Source organism: Triticum urartu, chromosome 1A, assembly GCF_056163025.1.
Source record: "Triticum urartu cultivar PI428250 chromosome 1A, HENAU_Tu73, whole genome shotgun sequence".
Lineage (NCBI taxonomy): Eukaryota > Viridiplantae > Streptophyta > Magnoliopsida > Poales > Poaceae > Triticum > Triticum urartu.
Window position 1 is genome coordinate 479438343 of NC_141873.1, and position 17800 is coordinate 479456142.

General features: G+C 48.1%; 1 protein-coding gene across 1 annotated transcript; it reads left to right on the forward strand.

Annotated features, from left to right (window-relative positions):
* Positions 1-3330: 3330 nt before the first annotated feature.
* Positions 3331-6202, forward strand: LOC147991794 (uncharacterized). Its single transcript, XM_087539235.1, has 8 exons — positions 3331-3495; positions 3575-3742; positions 3804-3839; positions 3963-4052; positions 4137-4201; positions 4275-4725; positions 5080-5356; positions 5440-6202. Exons 1-8 carry the CDS (start codon positions 3331-3333, stop codon positions 6081-6083), a joined length of 1896 nt encoding a protein of 631 aa, XP_087395361.1. The 3' UTR covers positions 6084-6202.
* The last annotated feature ends 11598 nt before the right edge of the window (positions 6203-17800 follow it).

A 17800-nucleotide genomic window follows, 5' to 3' on the forward strand; every position in this document is an offset into this window, starting at 1 on the left:
TTTATAGAGGCACTCTTGTTTTTCCATGTTGAGGCCTGATTCAATCTTTCCTTTCCGAAACATGCATATGCATTGCATACCACGTCTCACATATCATGCCATGTTTTGCATCATGTTGCTTGCGCATTGCACCGTGGTTGATTGTGTATCCCTTTGATTGTGTTCTTGCTTTGGGTAGAGCCGGGAGACGAGTTCATGTTCGAGGACCCGTTGAGTACGTTTTCGAGGATCAAGCTTTCGTCTTCTCGGAGAACTTTGCAGGCAAGATGACCATACCCTCGAAATCACTTCTATCTTTGCTTGCTAGATGCTCGCTCTTTTGCTATGCCTATGCTACGATACCTACCACATGCTTTATCATGCCTCCCATATTGCCATGTCAAACCTCTAACCCACCTTGTCCTAGCAAACCGTTGTTTGGCTATGTTACCGCTTTGCTCAGCCCCTCTTATAGCGTTGCTAGTTGCAGGTGAAGATTGGAGCTTGTTCCTTGTTGGAACATGATTATTGTTGGGATATCACAATATATCTTATTTACTTAATGCACCTATATACTTGGTAAAGGGTGGAAGGCTCGGCCTTATGCCTGGTGTTTTGTTCCACTCTTGCCGCCCTAGTTTTCCTTCATACTGGTGTTATGTTCCTTGATTTTGCGTTCCTTACGCGGTTGGGTTATAATGGGAACCCCTTGACAGTTCGCCTTGAATAAAACTCCTCCAGCAAGCCCAACCTTGGTTTTACCATTTGCCACCTAGCCTTTTTTCTCTTGGGTCGGCCAGCCCAAGGGTCATCTTTATTTAAACCCCCGGGCCAGTGCTTCTCTAAGTGTTGGTCCAACCCAGAGCACCGTGCGGGGCCGTCCCTTGGCAACTTGGGTTACGTTGGCTCCCATATGCTTAGCTTATCCGGTGTTCCCCGAGAAAGAGATATGTGCAGCTCCTATCGGGATTTGTCGGCACAGCGGGTGGTCTTGCTGGTTTAGTTTTACCATTGTCGAGATGTGTCGTGGAATTGTCACAGCAGATGTCCTTTTGCAAGGACTTAGTCGTGGAGCCATCGCAACTAGGAAGCTTAAAGGGGTTAATCGGGACAAGGACATGCGAGGTTTATACTAGTTCAGCCCCTTATGGTGAAGGAAGGCCTACGTCTAGTTGGGTTGGAATTGCTTGAGGTTTCGATGACCAGGGAGCGAGATACGCTATGCCTGGTTCTTGATCAGTTGTTTCTCGCCCTAAGCCGCTGGCGGGTCGTCCCCTTATATACACGGGTTGACGCCCTACGGCCTACAGAGTCCCAGCCGGCTCATAAACAGTCTCCGGCTCGGCGACTAGTTACTTCTACCTTACAGTACAAGTTATACCATCATGGCGGTTTATCTTTACGGGCCTCAGAGTCGCCTGTGGGCCTTTAAGCCTTTTAGTGAACCGCCATCTTCATGCCTTGGTCTTGGGCTTCTGATGAACCTCTATTTGTGTAACCCGGCCTCTCCTGGATGGCTTACACAAATAGTCATATCCCCAACATTAGGCCCCAGATTGATTTGAACCGGTTCATGTCAATCTTTGAAAACCTTATGAACTGGCCTTTAGTCTTCTGTCTTGCGTGAAACTTGTAACCCGCCGTGACGTCATCCTCTGGCTCCGGGTTAAATCATCGTGACATCATCTTCAATAAAACTTATATTTTAATTCATCATATCTTCAATGGATCTTTTCCTTTACTGACCCTCCCGAAAATCGAGGCGTCGGGGCCGCTGGATAATGATGTCTTGGTCTCCTTGTTTCTCGCGCCGTCTCAGTCGGTCCTCCTTATAAATAGGCGCGACCTAGGTCTTTTTCATTTCCTCCAGTTGTCTTCTTCCTCGCACTCCCTCTTCTGCCGCTCGAGCTCCGCCGCCGCCACCGTCGGAAACCTCGTCTTCACCGACTCAGGCCGCTGCATCACCCTGTTTTTTGACCAGAGAACAACGGCAACCCTCCGCAGTTCTTCCACATCGGTGAGTTCTCTTTCCCCCCTTTCTCAGATCTGCATTAGTACTGTCTTGAGTTCGTCGACGTTCATCGTCGCCCGACGCAACCTCCATTAGTTCTTACCTCTAATACCTTGTTCAGATCGTAAAAGCCACATAGAACTGCTGCGGAGGATGTTGTGTGATTATTCTGTATGAAAAAAGATCTCATTTCCTTGTTTTGGAAGCCCTCCTTGAGTATATGAACTTCCCTGTACTGTTTTAGGTCTAGAAAATTTTCCTTTCCAGAGCATCGTTTGATCCAAAATAATAATTGCAATTTGTGAAACCTGTTTGCTCCACACTTAGCCAAAAACTGTGTCTGTTGACTCTGTTTCAGCCATAGTAGTCCGTGTAACCGGTTTAAGATAATACCGGCTGTCAGCACCGCTTGCCTCTGGCGACTTAAGAAAACCTTAATCATCTTTAATACCTGCAGCTGTTAAACATTATCACATAGTTACCTGTATGTCATTAGGCCCCTTGTTAAGCCGCCATCTTAAATAACCCAATAATGTTTATTCTCCGGGTTATAATAAACCGGAAAATTTCCTTTATCGTGTTGTAGGCTTCAATTTACCCAATGGCACCCAAAGCTGTTAAACCTCCGGTTACCTGCAACTGGGTCCCATCCATTGTTACAGAGAGCAAACTGTCCGAGTTTGTAAAGTCTGGCCATCTGCCCAAGAAGGATGTCATGTCTTATCATGCTCCTGACCCGTCTGAAGAGAAACCTCAACCCAAGGAAGGGGAGGTGATCATTTTTACCGATCACATGAGCCGGGGATTTGCTCCTCCTGGTTCAAAATTCTTTAGAGACGTTTTGCACTTCTTTGACTTAAGACCTCAAGACATCGGGCCCAATTCCGTGTCAAATATCTGCAACTTCCAAGTTTTCTATGAGGTCTACCTTGGAGAAGAACCCAACCTACTTTTGTTCAGGGAATTTTTCTATTTGAACCGGCAGAATGAGCGGGCCAACGGGCCCAGTCTGGAGCTTGGTGGCATATCGATTCAAAGGCGGAGAGACTGCCTGTTCCCTTATGCTGAATTGCCGAGTCATCCAAAGGACTAGAACCAGACATGGTTCTACTGCCAAGATACTTCTCCGGCTGGTGAAAGCCTGCTGCCCGGCTTCCGTGCATTGCGCCTTGAACCTACTCACCCGCTGCCGGATAAGTTGACTGCTATTGAACGTCTGCCACTCACCCCCCAAGATCAAGAAGATTAAAGCTCTTTTAGGGAATGGCTTAGATGGCATTGACCTGGTCCGAGTCTGGGTTGCTTGGAGAATAATTCCGTTAAGCCGCCGCCCCGGCTTAATGTGTAATTATTCAGGCGAGAAAGATGACCCTCAGTGTCATAGTCCTAACGACTTACCAGATGACGTAGTGGAAGCTACAACTCAGTCTTTGTTGAAAGAGGGCACAGTGAATAGTAACGCTTTCGGCTTACTACCTTTTTGCAAGAAGAACCCGGCCCCTGCAGTAAGTTTCCAGCCGTCGGGTTATTTTTTTATCATGTTATACTGTATTCTTACGCATAACCCTTTATAACCTTTTACAGGCAAATGATAACTTCTGGAAAATCCAATATGATCATGAGGCGGCCAAGAAAGCCAGGGCGGCCAAGGGAGCCGAAAGGAAAACCGCCAAGCCCACCACTTCAAGGAAAAGGAAGCCAAGCGCTTCTGAGCTGTTTCAGCTTGATGATTCTGATGATAATGAGGAAGAGGTAACTTTTTAATTTCCCTTTCTCGTTTATCACTACCTTACTGATATTAACCTTCTTTCAGGAAGACACGGGCAACAACCAACCCGTCGAGGAAGAGGTAACTATAATCTCCTCCGACTCCGAGCTTCGGCCGCATCAGAAAATTTGAAGAGTAACCCGGAAAGTAAGATTTTCACACCCTTTGGCTTACCAAGATCCTGACTTTCTTTTGAAGCAACAGCAATTTGAAAACCGGAGGCAGACCCGGGCCAGCAAGGATGCAGAGCTATCCTACGGCTTGCCTGACACAACCCGGAAGCGTCGGACTGAGGTTATCTCCAACTTATACCCTTTTTTTTTACCTTTGGCGGGTCTAATCCGTCAACCTCTCAATTCCTCTGACTCCAATTACCAGGATACCTCTCCTTCATCCGGCGAGTCCATGCAATCAAACATGCCGGCTTTTAAGACTGCCCCTGGGTAATATCAATTTATTCACCTTATGTTTTTCTTTCTTCATGTTTCTTTACTTATTTCTCTGCTTTGCCCACAGCGTGCAGGTTAAGCCCAGGAAGAAAACCAAGAAGGATAAACCGGCCCAAACCCCTGTGGTGACTGAACCGGAACAGGGTATAGCCGCTCCTGACTCTTCCACACATCAACCGCCGCCTGAGCCGGCTCAAGACACTGCAGCACCAACTTCTGACCCGCCTGCTAAAGATATTCTTGATGGTTCTGTTAACCCGAAGGCACCTAGCCCAGTCAAAACGGCTGACCCAGAAGTGGAATTTCTCAAGGCTCAATTCGTTGAGCCGGCCAGGCCCACCGTCCTTGCCAAATGCTCGCCTAAAGAGGAGTTGCTAGAAAGCCGTAAGGCCAAGATGGATATCACCGACTATACTCATTTGAGTATTGGAGAGATCGTCTCGGGCTATATCAACCAGGTGCAAAACAACCGTGACCTGGAAATTGACATGGTGAAGCAAATACAGCAAAAATCTGAGGTATGACTTATGCTTCCTTACTTTCAAGCATACTTACTGTACCAGCCCCAAGTCTATTGCTTATGAATAAATATGCTGTAGACTTAGAAAAATTGTTAGAGCTGCTTGCCCGGCTTAAAGAGAAATATTTAAACCGGATGTAACACAATACCTTTAACTTGCGATACACATTAGCCCCCAAGTGCCAAGTATCTTTGCTTGCAAAGTATTTGGGACTTAATATCTAGGACCGGCTTAATAATTTAGGAAGCTTCAGTATACATTAGCCCCCAAGTGTCAAGTATCTTTGCTTGCAAAGTGCTTGGGACTTAATATTATTTACCGTAATCTTGATGACTATCCGGTGCAATGCAGGCCACCATAAGTCAATTTGAATCAGAGATTGCTGACCTGAAGAACCGCCTGGCAGCCCAGGAGATTGAAATTCAAAAGGCTAACTCCAAATTTGAATTCAGCGTCTCTGAACGAGAGAAGCTGAAGAAAAATTTTGAGTCGGAGAAGAAAATTTGGACTGATGAAAAGGCTGGACTGGTGACCCGGGCCGAGACAGCAGAGGCGTCGCTGGCAAATGCAACAGCCGAACTGACCGGCTTACAACGCCAGATATCTCGGATGGTCTCAGCGATATTTGGTAAGTTATCTTAAGCAAGCATTAAATATTGTAAACATTCCTTCAATTGTTACCTGAGGTTTACCTTATACTTACCAATACAGGCTCCAGGAGCACAAACCTCAAGCAGAATATGCTGATCAAATTGAAGGCGGTGTATACTCTAGTAGAGCAACTGTACATCGGGTCACAACGTGCCTTGGCCGTTGTAGCCTTATCAAATGATGCGCCCCACCTCTTGCAAGATGTGTTACAACGGCTTGCTGTACTTCCTCAGCGGATTCAAGAGTTGAGATGGGCCCAAGCAAGAGCCGGAGCAATAGCCGCTTTGAGTCGGGCCAAAGCCTGGTTACCAGAGCTAGACCCGGTCGACATCGCTCTTGGGTATCCAAGTTTAAAGGAGGATGGCACTCCATTTGATGAAAATGATTTCACCACCTGTGTGAGGGATATACGCCCTGTGGCCACTCAAATTGGAAATGACACTGACCTCACCAAGTATCAGCTAGGTTATGACAAGGAGAATCGGAGAATCCCCACGCCGCATTATGACGATGTCAGCTTGATCCCTCCAATCCGTAAGCACACCTTTGCCCCTGAAGTCGACCCAACCGGTTTAATAGATGATGAAGCTGAGTTTGAGGCCTTGAGTGGCATTGACTGGGCCTCATCATCCTTCCAGGACAAAGCAGCCGGCGGAGAGGCGGAGAAGGATAACCCGGAGGCTTCAAGTCAACCCCAAGAGTAGATTGCCAGGCGCCACCTGCTTATGTCGTCGTAGAAAAACAACGCCGCATCATTCAGACTCGGGGAGTCTTGTAACAGAGTGGAAAATACTTTGAGTTTTGCTATGCCTTTGCGCATGCTTATGGCCCTTAATACTTGCATAAGCCGCCGTCACTATGCACTTTGTAGTTTATATGAATCTGTTATGTCCTTTGCAGAAATGTCTTGCATTGCCCTGTGATGCTTACGGCTGCTTTTCCGGCTTATATAAGCCAACCCCTGAGGGTAAGTTTAACTCCTGAAAATTGGCACATAAAAGTTCACCTGGTACTTAACAACCTGATGTAACCAATTTTAATCCTGGAGGATTGCAATGTACTCCATTGTATTTTCAAGAGGGTCGCAAGATATCCAATGTTGATACTTGTAAAATATGATGAACAAAAGGGTTTCTGATTTGAATACGATCAGTGAACCATTCCAAAGGGGTTGAGCTAAGATTCGGATACGATCTGTTAGCCCCCACTGGCTGTGGCAATGCCGATGAAGTGGGTATCGACAGCTATGTTCTCTTTGGTTCGAATATGACCTATGTTTGAACAGGAAGCCCCCAAGTGACCATAAGAGTTGTTTAATGATGCTGATTCGAATACGATCCACGTCAGACCCAAAGGGGTTAAGCTATGATTAAAATATGATCAAGAAGCCCCCAAGTGGGTTTGGCAGTATGCCGATCAAGTGGGTATCAACAGCTATGTTCTCTTTGGTTCGAATACGACCTATGTTTGAACAGGAAGCCCCCAAATGATCATGGCTAGATTCAGATATGATCATAAGCCGGACCCAAGGAAAGCCGGATTCAGATATGATCCGCTTCTCCTTAGTTATCTCCACCTCCTGACAAAGAAAACACATAAACCTTTTTTGGGAGTGGAAAAAATGACAGAGGTCCTGCTTTATTGCTTTATGTAATATACATAGTATAAATATATACACATTAGAGCCGATGGCTCAAGTATAATAAGGCCGAAGATGAGCGATATTCCACGGCCGACGGGTCTCCTCCTCCGACTTACGTGAGTCTTTGTGCTCCCGAACGTCAATAAGGTAGTATGATCCGTTGTTCAGATTCTTGCTAACCACAAAGGGTCCTTCCCAAGGAGGGGATAGCTTGTGCATGTCAGATTGATCCTGGATGAGTCGGAGCACTAAGTCGCCTTCCTAAAAGGTTCTGGACCTAACCCGACAGCTGTGGTAGCGGCGCAGGTCTTGCTGGTAAATCGCCGAGCGGGCTATTGCCAAGTCTCGCTCTTCATCCAACAGGTCAAGTGCGTCTTGCCGAGCTTTTTCGTTGTCTTCCTCAACATAAGCCGCCACACGGGGTGAGTCATGACGGATGTCACTTGGCAGGACCGCCTCTGCTCCATACACCATAAAGAAAGGCGTGTAACCCGTAGATCTGTTAGGTGTAGTATTGATGCTCCAAAGTACAGAAGGTAACTCCTCCACCCAACAACCCGGCGTCCGCTGCAAGGGGACCAAGATCCGGGGCTTGATACCCCTCAAGATTTCTTGATTAGCTCGTTCTGCTTGACCATTGGATTGAGGGTGAGCCACAGCTGAAACGTCAAGCCGGATATGCTCTCGTTGACAGAACTCTTCCATAGCTCCTTTGGAGAGGTTAGTGCCATTACCAGTTATGATGTTGTGTGGAAAACCAAAGCGAAAAATCACCTTTTTCATAAACTGGACCACCGTGGCTGCATCACACTTACTGACTGGCTCCGCCTCCACCCACTTTGTGAACTTGTCAACCGCCACCAAGAGGTGCGTCTTTTTATCCTTAGACCTTTTGAAAGGCCCGACCATATCAAGCCCCCAGACTACAAACGGCCAAGTAATTGGAATCATCCTCAATTCTTGAGCCGGCACATGGGCTCATCGTGAGAATTTCTGACATCCGTCACATTTACTGACCAGGTCTTCTGCATCAGCATGAGCCGTCAGCCAATAAAACCCATGACGGAAAGCTTTGGCCACAAGAGATTTTGAGCCGGCGTGATGACCACAATCGCCTTCATGAATCTCACGAAGGATCTCCTGACCCTCTGTAGGTGACACGCAACGTTGAAACGCTCCAGTGACGCTGCAATGATGTAACTCGCCATTGATAATTGTCTTGGACTTGGACCGCCGGGCGATTTGTCTTGCCAAGGTCTCATCTTTAGGCAACTCTCCCCGGGTCATGTAAGCCAAATAAGGCACTGTCCAATCCGGGATAACATGGAGAGCCGCCACCAGCTGTGCCTCCGGGTCTGGTATTGCCAGATCTTCCTCTGTAGGTAACTTAACAGAAGGATTATTCAAAACATCAAGAAAGGTGTTAGGCGGCACCGGCTTATGCTGAGATCCCAGCCGGCTTAAGGCATCAGCCGCCTCATTCTTCCTTCGATCAATGTGTTCCACCACATAACCCTTGAAATGTCCAGCCACAGCATCGACTTCACGACGGTAAGCCGCCATAAGGGGATCTTTAGAGTCCCACTTGCCTGACACCTGTTGAGCCACAAGGTCTGAGTCTCCCAAGCATCTTACCCGGCTCAAGTTCATCTCTTTGGCCATCCGGAGACCATGGAGTAGGGCCTCGTACTCAGCTGCATTGTTAGTACAAGGAAACATAAGCCGGAGCACATAACAAAATTTGTCACCTCGAGGGGAAGTTAACACGACTCCAGCCCCCGAGCCATCCAACTGTCTGGACCCATCAAAGTGAATAGTCCAATAAGTGTTATCGGGCTTCTCCTCAGGTGCCTGTAGCTCTGTCCAGTCGTTGATGAAATCCACCAAAGCTTGAGACTTAATGGCAGTGCGTGGTACGTACTTTAGACCATGAGGCCTGAGCTCGATGGCCCACTTGGCGACTCGTCCTGTAGCCTCTCTGTTCCGAATAATGTCTCCAAAGGGGGAAGAACTTACCACAGTGATAGGGTGACCTTGGAAGTATTGCTTCAGCTTCCGGCTTGCCATGAACACCCCTTAAACAAGTTTCTGCCAATGAGGATATCTTTGTTTTCCCTCGATGAGTACCTCACTGACATAATAAACTGGCCGTTGAACCGGACGTTCCTTACCAGCCTCCTTGCGCTCTACCACAATTGCCACACTGACGGCTCATGAATTAGCAGCCACATATAACAGCAAAGGCTCTTTGTCAATGGGAGCTGCAAGAACTAGTGGCTCAGATAACTGCCTCTTCAAATCCTCAAAAGCAGCATTAGCAGCATTACTCCAGACAAAGGTGTCTGCCTTCTTCATTAGTTGGTACATCAGTAGGGCCTTCTCACCTAACCGGCTTATGAACCAGCTTAAAGCGGCAACATGACCCGCCAGTCGCTGAACATCATTTATACATGCCGGTTTATCCAAAGAATTGATTGCCTTAATCTTCTCTGGATTAGCCTCGATGCCCCTGTTTGAGACCAAGAATCCCAAAAGCTTGCCTGCAGGCACACCAAATACACACTTCTCCGGGTTAAGCATCATTTTGTAAACCTGGAGATTGTCAAAGGTTTCTCTGAGATCAGATATCAAGGTTTCCGCCTCTCTGGATTTCACCACTATGTCATCCACATAAGCATGAACATTGCGCCCAATCTGATTGTGGAGACAATTCTGTACACACCGTTGATAAGTCACCTGGGCACTCTTGAGCCCAAAAGGCATAGACACATAGCAGAAGGCTCCAAACGGAGTGATGAAAGCCATCTTCTCCTGGTCCTTAACTGCCATCTTGATCTGATGATAACCAGAGTAAGCATCCAAAAAGCTCAAATGCGCACAACCCGCCGTAGCATCAATGATTTGATCAATACGGGGGAGAGCAAAAGGATCAGCCGGACAAGCCTTATTTTAGTCCGTGTAATCCACACACATCCGCCAGGTGCTGTTTTTCTTGAGCACGAGCACCGGGTTAGCCAACCACTCCGGGTGAAACACTTCGACAATGAACCCAGCCGCCAAGAGCCAGGCGACCTCTTCTCCTATGGCTTTTCGTCGTTCCTCATTGAATCGCCGCAGAAACTGCCTGACCGGCTTATACTTCGGATCAATATTAAGAGTGTGCTCAGCGAGTCCTCTCGGTACCCCGACATGTTAGAAGGCTTCCATGCAAACATGTCCCTGTCGGTGTCAAAACCGGCGGATCTCGGGTAGGGGGTCCCAAACTGTGCGTCTAGGCCGGATGGTAATAGGAGGCAGGGAACACTTTGTTTTACCCAGGTTCGGGCCCTCTCGATGGAGGTAATACCCTACTCCTGCTTGATTAATATTGATGATATGGGTAGTACAAGAGTAGATCTACCACGAGATCAAGGAGGCTAAACCCTAGAAGCTAGTCTATGGTATGATTGTTGTATATATTGTATATCTATCGACTAGCCTGGCCTCGGTTTATATAATGCACCGGAGGCCTAGGATAACAAGAGTCCTAGCCGAATATGCCGGTGGGGAGAAGCCCTTGTCTTGATCGCCAAGTCTTGTGGAATCTTCCTTGTATGCGGTAGCCGTCCGAACTGGCCCATGAGTATACGGCCACGGGGGTCCTCGGCCCAATCTAATAGATCGGGAGACGACATGGTGAGTACCCCCTAGTCCAGGACACCGTCAGTAGCCCCCTGAACCGGCCTTCAAGTTAGGGACGCTCCTCGATTCTTCCGAACTGTTCTTCATCTTCGGTTGCCGGTCTTGAAAACTGGTTCAACAAATCTTCTTTATCTTCGATCTTGAGGATCGCCGAAATGCATTCGACGAGTTTACACGTCGGGTATCCGAGGAGCCCCTTTAAGTTTCCGGCCTTTATCAATGCCTTGTTTATTTTTATGCCACACCTCGGGTTTGAAGTTGTTCCCGGGAGGCAGGGTCCTCTTGCGTCCGAGCTCCAACGCCGGACTGCATTCGAGGTATCTTTTGCAGCCGAGCACCAACGCCAGACCGCTTCCCAGCTCTAGCGCCGGAATGTATCCGAGATCCAACGCCGGACTATGTATCCGAGCTCCAACGCCGGACTGTATATCCGAGCTCCAACGCCGAAATATATCCGAGCTCCAATGTCAGACTGTGTCCAGGCTCCAATGCCGGACTATATCCGAGGTGTCATATCACCTTGGTTCAAAAAAGTTGAAGGAGTTTACCCGAGCTTAATGCCGGAAATGCCCTCTATGGAGCCAGCCACTAGCGCCCGAGCTTTATGCCGGACTGCTTCCGAGGTGGTGCACCACCCCGACTATGGGCCGATTTTTTGTCAATATTTTTTATAGGTGCAATTTATTCTCTGCCGAGATATATAGCCAGTAGCCCTCAAGGTGTGTATCAGTCTAAAACCCGAGATGCACATGAAGGATGACATAAGACCGCTGATCCCAGTAGCCGCTGAGACTCAGGTCGATTTGCAAAATCGGCCTGAGGATCAAGTCCTAGCTCGGCAGAATACTTCGGGACACAAAAGTGGCGTGCTCAGTCCTCAAGACTCAGGTTGGGTGCGGCCGACCAACCTGAGGATCAAAATCTCCTCAGAAACTATATTACACATAAAATTTTCTGCATTGGACAAGCAATGCAGTAGCCCCCGAGACACTGGTCGGGTGGCAACACCAGATCAGGGGATCGATGTGCCCCTTTAATATTTGTAAATAATAAGCCCGAAGCCCAGTAGCCCCCGAGCCTTAATGCGGGCACGGGTGGCTGAATTAAGGATCAATATCCATAGTAAAATCACAAATTATGTGTAATGACTCTATGTATCCAAGTACTTTACGTCATTAATGCTCGGATCGCATTGTACAAAACTTTGTTGACCGACCATCGGCTTCCACCTCCTTGGCCAGTAGCCGAGGAGTGTTTGTCCTAATTTATAAAGCCTTTATGAGGGCAAAGATTTACGACAAACAAGGCAATCTGGCCACACGGTTTTATAAACAAAGGTACGCAGAGAGATATGTTATATTACTATTTAACAGAAGAAATGTATTCCAAAGAAAATAGTCCCGCTATCGGTTCCTTTCTTTGGGTTGTCATGCTAAGCATGATCATGAAACCTCAGCTCGAATGTAAGAGCAAAATATCGAGGATTTAGTTTGGGAGGCCAGTTAATAGCCCCCGGTAGTGTTCGGCGACAGTCGAGGTCAAGCCGTAAACACTTCGGCCAATGTTATGAATGGCCCGTCATAGTCATCGGATCGCTGACCAGTTTACGCTTATTGTGACAGTCAGTTTTCGGCTTTCTCCATTAAGGTGCTTAACCATGTGAGCTGGAAGCACAATCGCAGTGGTTCTCCCTTTGCACGCCTAGCCGAACAAAACGGAACGTAGGAAGCAAGTGCAGGAGCCGGGCAACCCAACTATTGACCGAAGACACAATTCGAAACCGATGCATATATAGCAATATCTGAGAATGTTTTTGCCGAATCCCTAAAGGTGTCTGGCGTTGCACTGCGAGACTAATGCTGGAAAAGCACAAATAGTTTAAAAGTGCCAAAAAGCTTGGAAAACCAAGAAACGTCAGTAAAAACATGACGTCCAAACAAGATCAAGTGTTCGGTGCCAATCCGAAAATTGGTCTTAGAAAAAAGAAGTGCTTCTGTCGTCCTTTAACATGACACATCCTATCTCAAGACTTCGAGCGGGTCAGCCTACGGCTTCAACCTCCTATCCCGAGGGCGGAGTACTTCTCATTAGGCCAGTTTAGCAAACTAAACTCTAGCGGCTTTGAGAGAGAAATTAGGCTCCCCGGCTAGTGACCGCACACTCGCGTCGAAAAAAGGAGTGATAAATAATAATAATAGAACTTTGCAACGACTGAGAAGAAGAACACTTATTATAAAAGGGCTCAAATAAACTTAAGAGCCCCCAAGTGACTTGGGTAGAAGAATGATTGCATGTACCGAAGTACTTATATCATATCTATGTTCAACCGAACTTTAAACGCGTCTTAACCGACCGTCGGCTTCTCCCTCTTCGGTTAAGGACCGAAAAGTGTTATGTACTCCATCGGTCGAGAATATCGACGGTGTTTTCAATAACCAGGCAATCAGGCCATAAGGCTGTAACAAACAAAGCGCGCTCAGGGAACTTATGCTATATTACTGCGAAGAGTAAGAAGCATCTTCGAAGAAAATAGTACCCCCACCGATACCTTTGTTCGGTGCTCATTGTTATTATGAGACTTGTGCAATAGATTTTTTATACTCATGAGTTCCGTTGTGTGCCGACCATCATTGAATAACTATAAGAGCGCTAGCTTTCGGCTTCACCCAGTCTGAGGTCCGGCTCGGGTGACCCGATCGTGACAATCGCAGAGGTGCTCCCTTTACTCCCTAACCGAACAATCGGGAACGTAGGGGTAAACACAGGAGCGAGGCAACCCAGCTTGCAAATCGCTTAAGTCAATGTGGTGCATATTGTGGCGTAATACACGAACAAGGAACGAAGCCATACAAGTATAATTATATGCAACAGGAAAAGCTTCATAAAGGAAGCCCCCAAGTAAACGGGGTATTTGAATTTATGCGTCACAAACAAAGTTTGGACAAGGAAATTTTTTAGAAGCAACTTTTTTCCAAAAAAGTATAATGCTTGGTCGAACCGAACGCAAGTTAGAAATTAAAGCTTTGAGCATGAAAGCGACTTAGCTGGTTAATGTGTTCAGTATTGATGACGCGGTCCAAGCTTGATGCGGGGCAAGGTTCCATCCCTCAAGCCGGTCCCGAGGTGGCGGAGCGGAGAGCTTGACACGCTGAAGTGGTGACATAGCACGATCAATGTAGACCGGCAAAGTGACGCCAAAGTCCCCGGATCATTTTCCTGTGCACAAAAAATAGTGCAAACCGGAGATAATAGTAATAATGATAATTAAAAAAAATCGTTGCATAATAAATAATTTATGCAAAGTGAGTAATAAAAGAAATATGGCCTGGCGCCGAAGTCAAGTCGATGCAGGGCATCGGCGTGATGCGGTAAAGGTGTGGCAAAGCCTGAATTCGCAGGTCGGTCCGAGCTCCGAGTGCGGCATTCGCTGGACTATGTACAGACACTGACCGAACCACCATGCGACTGTCGTTAATGCAGCCACCATTTAATAGACCTGTGTACATATGACGGAAAAACCAGAGTAATAATTCCTTGGGAAAAATGAACCCAAACAAGCAAAAAATACTGGGATTAACATCACCTGGTTTATTTGTTGTAGCAATCCGAAGGAAGGTGATTCCTAAAATTGGGACCCGCTCCGCACACCCATTGCCTGATGGGCGATAAAACGACGGCATGGCAATGTTGGTAAAGGTTGACTCGCCAAGGCAAAGCCCTCGGCCCAGCTAACGTGACGGAGCTGGTCGGCTAGTGACGCCCAAGTGTCCGGAGTAGGTTTATGAAGAGATGGCGAAGCGCCCGGTCCAGCCGAGATGTCGAAGCCTCGATGTCAGCCGATGAGTCGAAGTAGGTCGGCGTGATGGACACCAGCTTGAAGAAGCAATAGTGCGACCCTGTCGATGCAGGTCGTGACGTGGTCGATGCCGGCTTGATGAAGCGACCGTGCGGCGATGCCGGTATGCCCGCTCCGTGTAATCTGTGGGGCGGCGATGTTGGTGATGATTTATCCTTCGCGATGCCGGGCTCTTGTTCAGCTTGCCGAGATGATGATCCGAAGAAGTTGAGCTCGGCTGAACAAAGTGACGCCGTGTCTAGCGCAGGTCGGCAGCCGTGGAGTAATATTGCCGGACTGGTTTGACACCAGCATGATGTTGAAGATCATGTTGAAAAGATTTTACAGTTAGTGGGATGTGTTCGGGAACAAAACACAATACCCCATACAAAACTTCCTTCAAAAGGGATGTCCGAAATCCTGTTCATAAAAAAGATGAACTCGGGTCGGATTCGTTTTCGCGCAGAAAACAGATCCGGAAAGTGATGCACTAATCGGAAGGTTCCCGGAGTTTGGACGGTCGGATCGAGCCGAAATTTTGAGAGGTGGTAGATATAGGAATTCCGCAGCCGATCAACGGTTGGATCTTCCAAAGGACGTCCGAGCTAGAAGCTGGACACCACACCCTAAACTCATCCAAATTCCCGTCCAGATTTGACAGGGCTCTGGTATATCATGGATTGCTGGAGATTCCTCCATCGGAACTCGACGAAATTTTCCAGGGTTGTTGTAGACTCAATTCCGCACAATTCCACCAAAGCGATCATCAAAGCGATACTCGAGGAGGTGGTGGTGGCAGATACGAGTTCACTGTCCAGAAAAACAGCACGGTCGCTTGAGGGCAATGTTGACGTTGAGCCCCCGAGCTCCATAGATGATTCCTCCGTGATCTTGATAGAGATCAGAGTTGATGTTTGATGAAGGCCCTCGTCCGGACATGGTGATCCGAACACGGGGCGCAATTCTTGGTCGAACCAAGGTGACCAGTCGAGCTGGTGACGAAGATGCCGAAGTCGCAGTTGATCTGCAGGCGAGCCATCGATCCTTTTGTCGATCACACAGCGGAACTCTCAATGAAAGCACCAATGTCGGTGTCAAAACCGGCGGATCTCGGGTAGGGGGTCCCGAACTGTGCGTCTAGGATCGATGGTAACAGGAGACGAGGGACACAATGTTTTACCCAGGTTCGGGCCCTCTCCATGGAGGTAATACCCTACTCCTGCTTGATTAATATTGATGATATGAGTAGTACAAGAGTAGATCTACCACGAGATCAAGGAGGCTAAACCCTAGAAGCTAGCCTATGGTATGATTGTTGTATATATTGTATATCTATCGACTAGCCTGGCCTCGGTTTATATAATGCACCGGAGGCCTAGGATAACAAGAGTCCTAGCCGAATACGCCGCTGGGAAGAAGCCCTTGTCTTGATTGCCAAGTCTTGTGGAATCTTCCTTGTATGCAGTAGCCGTCCGAACTGGCCCATGAGTATACGGCCACGGGGGTCCTCGGCCCAATCTAATAGATCGGGAGACGACGTGGTGAGTACCCCCTAGTCCAGGACACCGTCAGTCCCGGTTCTCACAGATGAACTCGATGAGCGCGCTTTCCTATTTAGGATCCAAGTTGGCACTGATGCTGAATTGCTTAGACGAATCGCCCGGAGTAAAATCAACAAGCTTAGTCTCTGCAGCCGATTTAAACTTCATGGCCGGGTCATGCTCCGTAGTCGGCTTCTTGAGGGAGGTCATATCCGCCGGGTCAACGTTATCTTGATAAAATTTGAGCTCCTCTGCTGCACAGACAGACTCGGCATAAGCCGCATCGCCTTCTTCGCATTCCAGGGCCACCTTTCGGCTTCCATGCACAGTGATGGTACCCTTGTAACCCGGCATTTTGAGCTGTAAATAAACATAACACGGCCGCGCCATGAACTTGGCATAAGCCGGCCGCCCGAACAAAGCGTGATATGGACTCTTGATTTTTACCACTTCAAAAGTTAATTCTTCCGCCCTAGAATCATGCTCGTCTCCAAAGGCCACCTCTAGCTCAATCTTACCCACAGGATACGTCGACTTACCAGGCACCACTCCATGGAAGACGGTGTTGGAAGTCTTTAAATTCTTGTCAGTTAAGCCCATGCGCCGAAAGGTCTCGTAATAGAGGATGTTGATGCTGCTACCTCCATCCATGAGCACCTTAGTAAATTTATAACCACCAACCTGCGGTGCCACTACCAGGGCCAGTTGACCCGGATTATCAACCCGGGAAGGGTGATCCTCCCTGCTCCAGACAATAGGCTATTCCGACCACCTCAAGTAACGAGGGACTGCCGGCTTAACAGAATTCACCGCCCTCCTATGAACTTTCTGATCACGTTTACACAAACTTGTGGTGAACACGTGATACTGCCCACTGTTTAGCTGTTTTGGATGGCTCTGATAACCCGACTGCTGCTGCTGCTGACCTCCTTGACCAGACTGCTGTTGATTATAACCACCCTGGCTTCCCTGAAAACCGGATCCTGAACCGCCGCCCGGGCCATGAAAGCCTCCAGCTCCTGAGCCGCCGCCTGGGCCTTGATTGCCATCAAACGTATTAGAATTCTTGAAAGCCTTCATGATTGCGCAATCCTTCCATAAATGAGTTGCTGGTCGTTCCCGGGTGCCGTGTTTCGGGCAGGGCTCATTGAGTAGTTGCTCAAGAGACGGACCTGACCCGCCAAACCGAGGGGGTGGCTTTCCTTTGCGCTTCTGATTGTTACCCTGTGCATTGGCCACAAATTCCGGGTTACCGTCCGCCTTACGCTTATTGCCTCCTTGACTCGCCGGGTTATGCTGCCGAACCTTTCCATTACCGTTCTTCTTTCCCTTCCCTGTCTTTTCCTCATCAGACGCGGGATCCTTGGTACTATCAGAATCGACATACTTGACTAAAGCCGCCATCAGCGTCCCCATATCATTGCAATCACGCTTAAGGCGCCCCAGTTTCTGTCTCTGTCGGGGGTTTGGTGCGACATATGCCAACGGGTGGCTTATCATGGTGGGGGCGAGTAGAACGTCGCCGGTGCCTGGAAACGGGATGAGGCGAAGACATGCACGCCGACGAATCTTACCCAGCTTCGGGGCTCTCCGGGGAAATAATACCCCTACTGCTGCTCTGCGGGGTCTCCGCATGATCACTATGGCCAAGTGTTTACACGGTCGCTCCTTGAGCTGTTTCTGGTGGTAGAAGAGGGCAAGGCTAGCTCTCTCCTTCTATCT

What these genes read in the sequence shown, in the direction of transcription:
- LOC147991794 (XM_087539235.1), top strand. Translation starts at nt 3,331, where the DNA reads ATGTGTAATTATTCAGGCGAGAAAGATGACCCTCAGTGTCATAGTCCT. An exon ending in ACCAACCCGTCGAGGAAGAG is followed by an intron (nt 3,840 to 3,962) that starts GTAACTATAATC and finishes TTGAAGCAACAG; the next exon opens with CAATTTGAAAACCGGAGGCA. An exon ending in GATGGTCTCAGCGATATTTG is followed by an intron (nt 5,357 to 5,439) that starts GTAAGTTATCTT and finishes TTACCAATACAG; the next exon opens with GCTCCAGGAGCACAAACCTC.